Source organism: Ictalurus punctatus, chromosome 5 (genome assembly GCF_001660625.3).
Source record: "Ictalurus punctatus breed USDA103 chromosome 5, Coco_2.0, whole genome shotgun sequence".
Classification (NCBI taxonomy): Eukaryota; Metazoa; Chordata; class Actinopteri; order Siluriformes; family Ictaluridae; genus Ictalurus; species Ictalurus punctatus.
In genome coordinates this window covers 31514923-31527961 of record NC_030420.2, presented here as the reverse complement: position 1 = coordinate 31527961, position 13039 = coordinate 31514923, and the positions used below count along the sequence as shown (strand labels likewise).

Here is a 13039-nt window from a genome sequence, read left to right as displayed (position 1 = left end):
TAGTGTTAAAAAATTAAAGTTACAGATGGAAGATATCCAAAACTCTGAAAATTTGTTTTGGCGATGATGCTTGGATTTAAAATGTGTGAATCTGTTCACTAGTAACTATTACACAAGTAATATATTACAGTATGCTCAGAAATCCATTTATGGTTTGAAACTGGGTTGGACAACGGTATTGTTATTGTGATATATAACAATACCACTGATTATACCATTAAACATGTGTATAATCAATAAACTCAACTGTTACTCATTACAACCATTAACTTAGGGTGCCAACATTTTTTGTATAGCAATCTGTTAATTTCCTCACCTTAGCCCCATTCTTTTTTTTTTTTTTGGTAAATTACATTTATAAAATGTCTAAACTTGTATGTATTTTTTACTGTTAAGAAAATAATAAGCAAAACAAAATATTGTGATACATGCCCTGTATAATAATGTCTTCAAGAATCACAGTACAACATCTTTGCCATATTGCCAATCCCTAAAATGAAATATACTAACTTGCCTGATGTTGATGGATAAATAAAATTAACCAAAAAAAAAAACCCAACAAGAAAACAATCAGAATAAAACAAGCGCACACACAACACATACAGACAGATATTTTACATAATACATTAATATTTTATTTTTTCCCCTTCACCAACATCCACTAAAACCCAACAGTCAAACAAAAACGTACCATGATAGACAAAGGTACTAGGGCTGAGCGATATGACAATATAATTTTGATAATGTGATAATTAAAGTGTCACAATATGCTTTTATTCTTAAGATACGTAAGCAGCTGATTAGATGGTTTGTTAAAAAAAAAAAAGGAAAATTTTCAATGTTAATAATACAAATATTTTTAAACTCTACTCCCCCCGCTAAAAAAAAAAAAAGAATAAAAAATGATGTTTGCAGTTTAACAAACCTAAATATTGTGATGCATATTGTGCATTATAGAAATATTGTGATATGATATTTCTGACATATCACCCACTTCTAGCACACACACACACACGCAGGAAATGACAAAGTCAGCATTATTTGTGAAACTTGGATGTGGAATAAATGACACTGAACTGAGTTGAACTAAGAGTTATTAATGACAAATGAAATCCCTTGTGTAGTTTGTGAACCCCGTAAATGTACCCTCGAAATAATGCAGCACTTTATAATGATGATTTCAGCTTGCAGGCTGAGCTGTGGTATGAAGTGTCTGAAGGAAAAAGAAAGACTAAACTGTCTTACTACCAGTTTGTGGTCCAGCTAAATCATAAAGACGGCATTCATGACAGGAACGGTGTTGAAATCACAGCACACTCGGGAAAGATCATATTTCCTGTTCGAGTGTAATGTAATCTTAAAAAAAAAAAAAAAAAACAAACAAAAAAAACATTTAAAATAATTCAGACTAAGACATGTAGAAACCATTCACTTCAACAAACCTTTTCATATGAAACCAGTGTAGTCACAGTTATAAAGGCTGCCAAAACGAGCCTAACAGCAGTCAAGGCCTGGCTTTAAAACCTTTTCTGAAATTTCAACATATCACAGTTTCACGGTTATTACCGCCAGCAATGCAGTCTGACTCGTTCTGTACCGGCGTCCACATTCAGACAGAAGATTTAGAGATTGCAGGATCTTGGATTAAACTTAGCATAAAGTCTATTATCCAGTGTCCCCTTAAATCCCACACTGGTTTATGTCCTGATTCATAGAGGTGCCATTGTCCAGTGGTTAGGCAGCACAATTTCCTTCCAACATTTAAAAAAAAAAAAAAAAAAAAAAAAAAAAAAACAAAAACAAAAAAAAATTCATACACATATACATATATACACACACACACACACACATATATATATATATATATATATATACACACACACACATTATATATATATATATATATATATATATGTGTGTGTGTGTGTGTATATACACACACACACATATATATATATATATATATATATATATATATATATATATATATATATATATATATATATATATATATAAAAAACTGTTAGTAGGTCACCATTCTGGTGTTGAGAACGTTTGGTGTTGGGAAATCCTGACCAGCTAAGCGCCTCGTGCCCGATTTCCTCTCAAGTGTTGGAATGAGTCAGTAGAGATGAGTTTGAGTGGTCTACGCTAAGCTGCTAGCAAACTCGTCGCTCTCCTCTGGTTCCTGTGGTCGTGTATTCATCGCTCCGTCTGCAATGGTTCAACATAAGTTATTAAACTACTGCATTAAAAACACACAATATCTAAACACAGATTAAGAAGTTAACTAAACATAAGGCGTTAGTCTATCAACGCAAGTGCAACATTTCCAACAATATGGACAAATATTAAATATATTGAATATGCATTACCAGCCTTTGTTAAATGTCCTGCTGTTCAAATAACACTATTCTACTGGACGGTGCGTTACGTTGTGGTATGGTTACTAATCCAAGTCCAGATCTGCTCTGGAACCTGTGTCTGTTTGCCAGACACTTCAGATTTTACTCAGCGTTTGGTTTTATGTGAAGAAGGGATGTGCTCTCTGCCTATTTATAATATTCTTATATTTATAAGAGTTAATGAACAAGACATTCTGTGAAATTTTTTTGAACGATGGGGAAAATCGCCTTTAACGCAACATTATAATCACGGAGCATTTTTTTTAAACGTTCCTCCCATTTATGTGCTCGATAGACGTTATATATCCGTTATATCCTGGGAAAGGCTCCAGGCTCCACGCGACCCTGTGTGGTTGGGATTAGCGGTACAGGAAATGGATGGATGGACGTATAGAACCGCGTAGTTCAAAGAAGCGCTGCTAGAACGGTTTTGATGTTCTAGGCCTATGATGGAAGACTGTTACCGTGCACGCCGAGACTGGATGACTTATGTTGCATCCATCAAAATGGCGGATAGCTTTCAGAATTTTTCAGCGAATACTTCTAAAAATCTGGTAAACAGGAAATTCTTCGATTACGCAACCCATGTGTATTCGCTGTTTGTGTTTACATTTTGTGTGTTATGAAATATCCACAAGATGAGTTAGTTCCTGTTTTGACTTGCAATAAAAAAAAAAATTTAAAAAAAACCCACAGTTGCTCCTTCACCAAACTCTCAAAGTTACTAAGTCAAAAATTCAGCTTGTTGTTTTACTGAGAAACTGGAACACGTAAACTCCTCTGTCCTGAACACTTTCTCGTGCTGTGGGAATTTTACAGAGCATCGTGACTCCTTCCCTTTGACCTACACTTATTGTTTGTTGCACATGTTGTATTCGTTGTCTAAGCACCTATTGTCTGTCTTTTGACTACCGTCATTGTCCATCATCTTGCACCCGAGAAGTAACTCGATAGTATTTCCTCATACTGTACAACCCTTGTATTAGTATAATGCCAAAAAAAAGTTGAATTGTTACATAAACGTCTCCTAACAACAAAAAACTATACTACATCGACAATTGTCGACAGTTTATTAAAATGACACGTGTTTATTATTTGTCTTAGATTACGTGGCGCATCCGCCATACATGTCCCTGTGTACGAGCGGTTACTATAGAAACAATATCGTGTTAATATAAACGAGCGCATTAACGTAAACCTGTTGTTTGTGTTACAGCCGGGACTATTGTCCGAGCCGCGCATTCTGACCAATCGGATGCGGGAATTTCGGCTGCGCTGTGGTATAAGAGAGAAACAATGCGCAGAAAAGGTCAATGTCAGCTCAGTGTTTCAGCCTGTAGCTCTGCTGTAGTAGCACTAGTGCTCTCTCTAGCAACGGTTTGATTAGATTAACACATTTATAGTAATGAATGGAACCTTGACATAAAATGTGAGCGCTGAATTAGACATAAAAATAAAAAGCACTGCAGAGTCACATCTGGAGTAAAAGGGGCTTAAATCGCAAACCTGAGGTACCGGGTTTGTATCGGTTGGCTTTTAATGGCTTTAAGCAGACTAAAAGAAACTTTCCGAGGGTTTTCGTTGTACTAATTATAGGAATGTATACTGTTCTAAATAGTAAAATACTGTATGCAGTTGGCTATTTTGACATATGCTATACACTACCAGTCGAAAGTTTGGAGACACTTGACTGAAATGTTTCTCATGATCTTAAATTTAAATATTTTTTATTTTTTATTTTTTTTAACGGACGACTCAGAGCGAAATATTCCGAAAAGCAGCCGATAAGTGTCCAGCGTAGGTGGGAACTCCTTTAATACTGTTTAAAAAGCATCTCAGGCAAATTCCTCAAGAAATAGGTCGAGAAAATGTCAAGAATAAAATTCTGGAAATTCTAGGTGAAAAGGGTGTCTACATTGAAGATGCTTTTATTAAATTATTTTGGATAAATTCCCATAGTTCCATTTGTGTTACTCCAGAGTTTTGATGACTTTATTATTATTATTATTATTATTATTATAATAAAATGGGGGGGGGGGGGGGGGTAAAGAATGAGTGTGTCTAAACTTTTGACCGGTAGTGTATGTGGACACCTGACCATCACATCCATATTTGGTTCTTCCCCAAACTCTTGCTACAAAGTTTGAAGATACCGAATGTATTTGTATGCTGTAGCATTACAATTTCCATTAACTGGAACGAAGATGCCCAAACCTGTTCCAGCATGACAACGCCCCTGTGCACAAAGCGAAGTCCATGAACACATGGCTTGCCAAGATTGGAGTGGAAGAACTCGAGTGTCCTGCACGGAGCCCTGACCTCAACCCCACTGAACACCTTTGGGATGAACTGGAATGCCGAGTGCACTCCAGGTATCAGTGCCTAATCTCACTAATGCTTTTTTTTAAATGAATGAATACAAATCCCCACAGCCACGATCTAAAACCTAGTGGAAAGCTTTCCCAGAAGAGTGGAGCGTATTATAACAGCAAAGGGGGAATACATCTGGAATGAGATGTTCAACAAGCACATACTTGTGCACAAATGTTTGGCAATATAGTGCACTATATAACATACAGTGGCATGTCCTAGCAGGCCTAGATTGTCCGATTTGACAAATCATGACAATTTAGTGGCGATTTTTATTTATTAAATTTTTTTAAACCAACCAAACAATGATCTGCTTTACTTTGTCGTGGTACCCTGGAAAGAAGGGTAGTCAATACAGCGATGGATATAATAACAAAATGTTTCATCACAGATTTACTACCATAACATTCCATAACACAGAGTCCAGTAGAAAAGCACGATACCAAATGACAAGAAATGTTCAGCACAGAGCAGTCTGTATGGTTTGTATCCAAGTCATCCCTTAGATAAGCTCCACAGATTAAAGCAGATGCATGTCCAAGGACAAACCGGTCAGATTTTAAAGTTCCCGTTTGTGCTTCATATCCATCAGAACACAACACTGACGCTCCTACGCTCCAGGATGAGGACTATAGGGCGTTAGTGTTATAACTTGCTCAATGAGTATGACGGAACACTCGAGACACTGTGAAATAATCGTCCTCCGTGACATTACTCATGATGTTATTTGGAACTGCGGGTTCAAGACAGCGGTGGAATCCTCACCTGACAGGATTAATCCTGTTATTAGGGCCAGGGGAGGCGTAACCGAGTGTCGGGTGGAAAAAAATGACACATCTGACCAATTTTTTAGTGTTTAGGGGGCTTATATTGAACTCTAAACAGTGTAAACTGGGAATCTCTTTCTGTCTTGAAGCGATATTTTCTGCAAGCCATCCATTTATGAAAAATAACATCTCAAAAGTAAAGAACGCAAATGATATCATGCATGTCTTATATACAAGTTAGGCTTCCCTCTGCATGTGTTTTTAGGACCTGCAGTCACACTTCACCTGCATGACTTACTTGATGCACTGCCTGAAGAGAAGAGGTCTGATGTCAGGATTCGACCTTCCTCGTACAGTGCCATTTTCTCAACTAAGCGCTGTCTGAATGGATTAATAATAACTCTGTCATCTGCAAAGACATGAGAAGGAAATCCGAGCATGAGCACAGAGCAGGTGTCAACGTCACTGCTAACAAGAAAAGCCCAGCAGGGAGAGAGCGAGAGAGAGAGAGAGAGAGAGAGAGAGAAAATTTCACCACAAAAACCCTAATATATACACTACATGGCCAAAATTTTGTGGACACCTGACCATCACGCTCATACGTGGTTCTTCCCCAAGCTGTTGCCACAAAGTTGGACGGACACAATTATATTTTGTATGTTGTAGCATTACAAGTTCCCTTCACTGGAACGAAGAGACACAAACCTGCTCCAGCATGACAACGCCCCTGTGCACAAAGCAAAGTCCATGAAGACACTGTCTGTCAAGGTTAGTGTAGAACTCGAGTGTCCTGCACAGAGCCCTACCCTCAATCCCACTGAACACTTTTGGGATGAAGTGCACCCCAGACTTCCTCACCAAACATCAGTACCTGACCTCAATAATGCTCTTGTAGCTGAATGAACACAAACCTCCACAGCTACACCCCAAAATCTAGTGTGGAACCGCCTGGAACGTGCACATAAGGGTGTGATGGTCAGGTGTTCACATACATTTGGCCATAAAGGGCGTGTTGGTGGACGAGACAATAGCCAAAACTGGTTGTGCTCTCAGGGTGGGATGGATGGCATACTCTCACTCACTAGCCAATTGCAGGCGTCTGTGAGGTCACGTATGTGGAAGGGGGCAGGTAGCGTTATTCCTGTGAGTGTATAACCCTGTGACGCAGCACAAGCAGCAGTAGAATAGCATGGTGGTTGGAACATGTCCCCACCCTCCCCTTGGTAGCTGTTGTATGATCGAGGAGGGCTAGCTAGAAATAAGAATTCATAAATACTATAGCTAAACTATAGATGCTGACGGTTTCTGTCACAATGGGATTATTCATTCATTCATTCATTCATTATCATACATTCTGTAAACAATCATTAATTAAAGTACGATTCCTGACCAAAAAGACATTCTGAAAAAAAAAAAAAAAAAAAAAAAAAGAAAAGGGAAAAAAAAAAAAAACAGCCCTTTTTTTCCCTTTACTGTGGTTTGGAAAAACAAACCCCTGACCTGTTAGTTCAATGACCCCCCCGTGAACCCTATGGACTTCGCCCACTTCAATTCAGCTGATTTGAGAGCTGAGCCATTACTTACTCAGATGTAGAATTTAACCAAAATAACAACTTCTAGACACGTATTTGGACGGTGACAATTTTTTCGTATTTTTGCCTCTGTACAGGACCACGATGGATTTGAAACGAAGCAACTGAAATGTGAATGAAGTGTAGACTTTCAGCTTTAATTCCAAGGCGTTTAATAAATTATCGTTAACCTAATGTTAACTCGGCATTTGATGTCGTCCGTGGGTTCCAGATTTCAGGCAGTATTAAAAACAATCCTAACGTTTATGATTATCTTAGATTGTCCAATTACTTTTGAGCCTATGAAAATGGAGGGACCAAAAAATAAATAAAAATGTAAATGTAATAAATGGCTGTAATCCCTAAACGGTTAATGCAATATTTTTGTTAAACCCTTTGAATTAAAGCTGAAAGTCTACACTTCGATCCCATCTTGATTGCTTCATTTAAACTCCATCGTGTTGGTGTACAGAAGCCAAATTATGAACATTGTGTCACTGTCCAAATACTTACGGACCTGACTGTATTTCTAGAAAACGAACAGTCGCGTGATATTGTGGCATACTTGCATATAAAAGAGGCGGTATACCCTGTAGCCGTCGTTATAACATCTGGATATGGTACTAAAAAAGGAGTAGCAGCAGGCTTAATAAACAAACAAACAAACAAATAAATAAATAGTCAGCATCTGCCTACAAAAATACCAGAGCTCTCTATCCTGAAACGATCAAACCACTACACGTCTGATAAATAATATCAAAATAAAGAACTTCATTTGCGGTTGCACATGCAACCGGAAGAATTACTTGTCAAGGTGCCGTGTAAACAAGGTTATAGATTCACTCGTGATAATGATTTGCGGTTTTTCGATACTCTGAATGGCTGTTATGGCAATAAAATGATCCCCTGCTCCATCGATCCAACGTCATCGCTTCCTCAATTTAATTTCAGCACGTTCCTGGTGCCAAAAAGAGAACCGTTTTCACCCCTGCCTAATTTAGTAGCTAAAAATTCTCACTTTAAAACACTGAAATGGCCTTAAAGGAGAAATCCACCCAGAACAGCCTGGATGTCAATATTTATAATTAATTTGAGGCATTTAATGGCAGCCAAGGTTCATTTTATAATGAAATGCTTTTAGTTTAAACTTGTTTTCATTTTAACGGTTTCCTACATTACCCACAATGCCATTGGACTACCGCTGAGAGTGTTTTATGGCGCGTTCAAGAAAGATCGTATTCTTTGAGTTGTGGGCGTGTCGGTAATACGTACTTCCCAGGAGGGCACGGATGCACTGTTAGCCCTTGCTTCATCTCTATTTAAGCAAAGTGATGCAGCGGCGCTTTAGTCCTTTAGTCCGTCCTCCTTATTTGCTCACTCAAAAAATGTCAACTTTCATGCTAATACCGCCGTCGTCGACGTCGTCATCACGCTCGTCATCTTGTTTGATCGCTAACTAGCCCGGTCTCCGTTGTAACTCAATGCAACTGAGTTGTGTAGCTGCAATGCATTCTGGATCTCTGAATACAACTTAGGTTCTCTCGAAGGAATAACAAAAATACAGCAGCCAGAATCTCTAATCTTTCAGGGTGGACCTTTCCTTTAAGAATGAACAATTTGCTTTGGGTAAACTGTCCTAGAGGAATATTGATCTCTTGAGTGCCCAGGGTATGTTTTGGTTTTTCACAAAGAGAAATAAAGACTTTTACCTGAAGCGACACTCGAAGGCTCCGGTAGAACTCCCGAGAAGCTGCTTGACTGCGTGTTCTTGATATGGCCGTTTCCCTCAGGCCACAGCTGAGACGTGTTTCCCTGTGCTGTGCACGCTGGCACGAGATACTGCGAATAGCCTTGACTCTCATCCGATTCACACGGCACACGAGAGGAGGAATAGCGACTGTCCCACGATTCTTCACTCTTTCTTGACTCGGGGAGATCTGAGCAAGTGACTGCGGAAGGGGGGCGTGGGAAGCTGTGGTTGTGCGAGCAGCAGAAAGTGTTCTCCTGAGGGCCGAGCTTTGAGAACTGACGAGAGAGAGAGTCCACAGACTTATCGGAGCGCAGAGGCATCGGGCAAGACAGATGAGGAGGAGGAGGAGGAGGAGGAGGAGAAGGAGACGTTCTGACCGTGACTCTTCCGTTTAAAGCCTCCAGGCCTGTATGCACGTCCAGGAGAGTATCGAAGACCTGGAAGGGGAGATAAAACAGATCAAATAGCAAACTTTGTATTAAAGACAATATCAACTGCAAATGTTATGATTTATTTAAATGAATTTATTTGTCTGTTATCGATAATCTAATAATTTGCATATGTAGCTGTAAACAGTTCAAAATACTTATTTATAAAAAAAAAAAATTAAAAAAAAATAAACACACTTTATTTATTTAATTAAGTTTGCATAATGCCTTTTATGGTTGTAAATGTGATATAAACATTTGTTTTCTTGCACAGAAATGACTTTTAAAAAACGTAAATCAAACGTAAAACAAACATCACACCACTACGGCTGGTGCGATGGCCAAAATGGCCGTTTTGTCCCACCTCAGTCATCGGAGGCCTTTTCTTTCTCCGGCGGTCTAAACAGCGACACGCCAACTGAGCGATTTCTTTCGACCTGTGAGGGCCAGGCGTTGCGTCTGTCATCAGCCACGGATCCAGATGCTTCTTCCAGATGTTCTCCGCCGCCTGTGAATTGGAGAGCTCTCGAGTGTCCTTACTTCTGCTGCAACTTTTCCCATCGTCCTCCAGTTCCGACACCAGGTCTTTCTGCACAAAAGACATTTTCTTGGGGTTTTGTCCTGCGAGCGAGAGCTGGAGTATGTTGTGAGTGTAAAGCTGGTGTAGTTTCTCACCAGGTAAACATTCTTTGACTGGCTGCTGGTTTCTAAAGCTCTTCGGCCCGTCAGCACCTCCAGCAACACCTGAGGGGAACGTTTTAACGTTTTACCTGCTTATATGTGAAACACATCGACGATTCGGCATGCGATCTGATCATACAGGCAGTTTATTATGAGTTACTAATGATTCGTGAGCGCTAATCTCAGACGCGGCGGCTCGTACCACTCCAAAGCTGTAAACGTCGATCTCCATGCCCAGCTGGCCATCTTTCAGGTACTCGTCGGGCAGGTACGCCAGGGTGCCGCGCACCGTAGAGGTTTGAGCCACGCTGCTCGTCTTCCCTGGAGTTCTGCTGGGGTTACGACACAACCGCGCCAGGCCAAAATCGCTCAGCTTCGGGTCCAGATGTTCCCCTAAGAGAATGTTGGAACTGGGGCGAGGAGGAGGGATAACGGTTGCGAAATGTTTTTTTTTAATTAAACAGTTATAATGTCATGGCAACAAATATCACGGACTTTACTTTCTGTGCTGTTGTTTAGTCCCCCCCCCATCTCATCATTGCGTTGTTTGCCCTCATAGTGTGCATACTGTTCCTCGTTTTCCATTACATACGTTATAAAGTATATGATGCGTGCATAACTGTAATGCATAAAGTTTCCCATTGAAAATAATAATCGATTTATCTATATATATGGTCAACCGATAGTGGATTTTACAGATAACTAAGTTGGGCAGAACCTGCCGATAAAGGAATAATCAACCGATAGTTTTTATAATTAATACTGAATGAAAACATAACACTCAAAGTAAAATACTGCTGAACAATATTACAAAAATAAACAGTACTGACTGCACCATGAAAATGTCCTGTACTTTTTAAAATGAAATAAACATATAAATATTAATGCATTGCTTATTAATAAATATTAAAGTAAATAAAAGGTAGACATCCAAACTAAACCAAAAAGTAAAACGCCAAATAACAAATAAAAATAGAGACATCCAAAATGAATCAAAACACACTTCAAATAACACAACAAAATTTGTCAGCATTAGTTTTTATTTCGCCTCTAGAGGCCGCTCTCGTACTGTATAGACAGGGGACCCTTCGCGGGGTCTTTATCTATCTATCTATCTATCTATCTATCTATCTATCTATCTGCTTATTCATTCGCTTACATATTTATTTATTCATTTGTTTTACTTCTTCAATTTATATCATGCATTTCTAATACCCAAGGTCACTATATAAAGTATGTAATAAAATATTTTTTAAAAATAACCAAATAAAAAAATAAATAAAATTTTTTAAAAAAAGAAAATATGTTATGGAGTAGAAACAAAATAATTTTGCGTGAAGAGACACAGAAGTTTTGAGAAACTTTTTCGGCACTGCGTTAAAGACGACACCGAATTGCCTGAACGTTAAAATCAAACAAACCTGCCGTACCTTTTGACGTCTCCGTGGATGAGTGCAGGAGAGCAGGAATGAAGGTACTGAATAGCTTTCGCCGACCCCAACACCACTTTAACACGCTGTGACCAGGAGAGGGCAGAGCCACTCTGAAAGACATGAACAAACCCAGAACATCAGCTTGGGAAGGAGCCGAATAATTATCCCTTGTGAAGACACATCGAAGTGATGACTTTCCAGAGCCGTGTAAAGCATACAGACTTCTGTGCATACGAACCACCTGCTACCCCAATCCTACTCTTAAAGCGCATAAATCGAGACTTTTATTTTTTTTGTAAATGGCCAAATGTAATTTATTCAGTTATTCACTGGAGAGATCAATCGAATTATATTCCATCAATCCATGGCGTTGAACATCATAACACTGTGTGATCTTAGTTTCAGACTAATGATTTTAAACGAATTGTATAATATCTGTATAATATCGCTGTACAGCATCAATAATCACTACTGAATTAGTCTATTAAAAGTTACTCCAGCTCTTCAAAGCAGCTGACCCACAATATTACACTGTTAGCGATTACACTAAGGATCCTTTCAGACTATTTATACGCCAACTCTAACTAGCCTAGCTTGCTCTCTAGTGCCGATTTATTATTGATCATCAGCAATAAGAGATGAAATTAAGACTGGTGATGAAAAGACTGATGGTTTGCTTTCACTGTAGCTTTGAAGGGACAAAAACCAAGAGATTGTGAGCTGCTTGTGTGTGAGACGTGACTGTATGCAGCCCCAGTTGATCTGGGATGTCACGTCACATCGCTCATCAGTGAACTTCTCAAAAATAACCAAGCTGTTATTTTTAGTTACATCGCAACGTCGGAACATTTCGATGCGATATACAGTTCCTCATATACGCTCACTAATAAAGTCTTTCCTCAGCCATGTCGGGTGTTCTGACTTTTGCACCACACAACTTAAGTCCTCGACATGACTCTGCACTTTTCTAAAGAGCTGAACCTTCTGCTTGGGAAGTTTCAGTGTGACATCACCGAAGAACTGGATCTGGTTCAAGGCAGATATCTACTGACAAAAAATTTCATTAGCATGGAAGTCCCAGTGCAAAACAACAAGGGTGTGGGGGGTGTGGGGGTATAAAATGTAATGATATTTAATGATAAAAAATTATATTTATTATAAATGACGATATTAAAATAGCGACAATCAACATTCAAATCTTTTTTGGCCACGAGTCACATCAGCATAAAATTAAAAATTCCAGTGAAAATGCAAACGCCGAAAGTCACAGGATTCATAATATATCTCCTAATCGAACTAAATGGAAATGTTGTAAAAATATTTTTCTTCTGTAAAAGTGTATATAATGATTAAATAGTGCACACTTTGGGTGCGTCTCAATCAGCGTCCTAATTCAGCAGTCAGGCCACTGATCAGGGAGTCGGCCATTTTAAGGGCTTTCTCAATCGCAAAATCCTTCCGTTCGTGCTCTTAAAAAAATTAATAAATAAAAACACGATGCACCACAAAAACCAGGGAGCGTCGATGCTCACTATGTTCCCTGACTAGAAACGACGTCATGTTTTCATCTCTCATCCAACTTCGTCTACAAATGCAAATAGCTCGTTACCTTTGTTGTAGCTGTCGAATGATTA

The 13039-nt window shown here is 38.9% G+C and overlaps 1 protein-coding gene across 3 annotated transcripts in view; it reads right to left on the bottom strand.

Moving 5' to 3' along the window:
• Window positions 1-1998: 1998 nt before the first annotated feature.
• The window catches only part of irak1 (interleukin-1 receptor-associated kinase 1), a 20651-nt gene continuing 9610 nt past the window's right edge, over window positions 1999-13039 (bottom strand). Inside the window, exons 8-14 of one of the 3 annotated variants that reach the window (XM_017468551.3) lie at window positions 11394-11515; window positions 10175-10382; window positions 9967-10035; window positions 9656-9880; window positions 8823-9300; window positions 5841-5951; window positions 1999-2214 (exon numbers count right to left, since the gene is read on the bottom strand). In XM_017468551.3, coding sequence (XP_017324040.1) covers window positions 2147-2214; window positions 5841-5951; window positions 8823-9300; window positions 9656-9880; window positions 9967-10035; window positions 10175-10382; window positions 11394-11515 — 1281 coding nt within the window. In that variant the 3' untranslated portion in view covers window positions 1999-2146. The remainder of the gene's footprint in view (window positions 2215-5840; window positions 5952-8822; window positions 9301-9655; window positions 9881-9966; window positions 10036-10174; window positions 10383-11393; window positions 11516-13039) is intronic. The other 2 variants (XM_017468553.3, XM_047155733.2) reach the window with 2 other exon arrangements.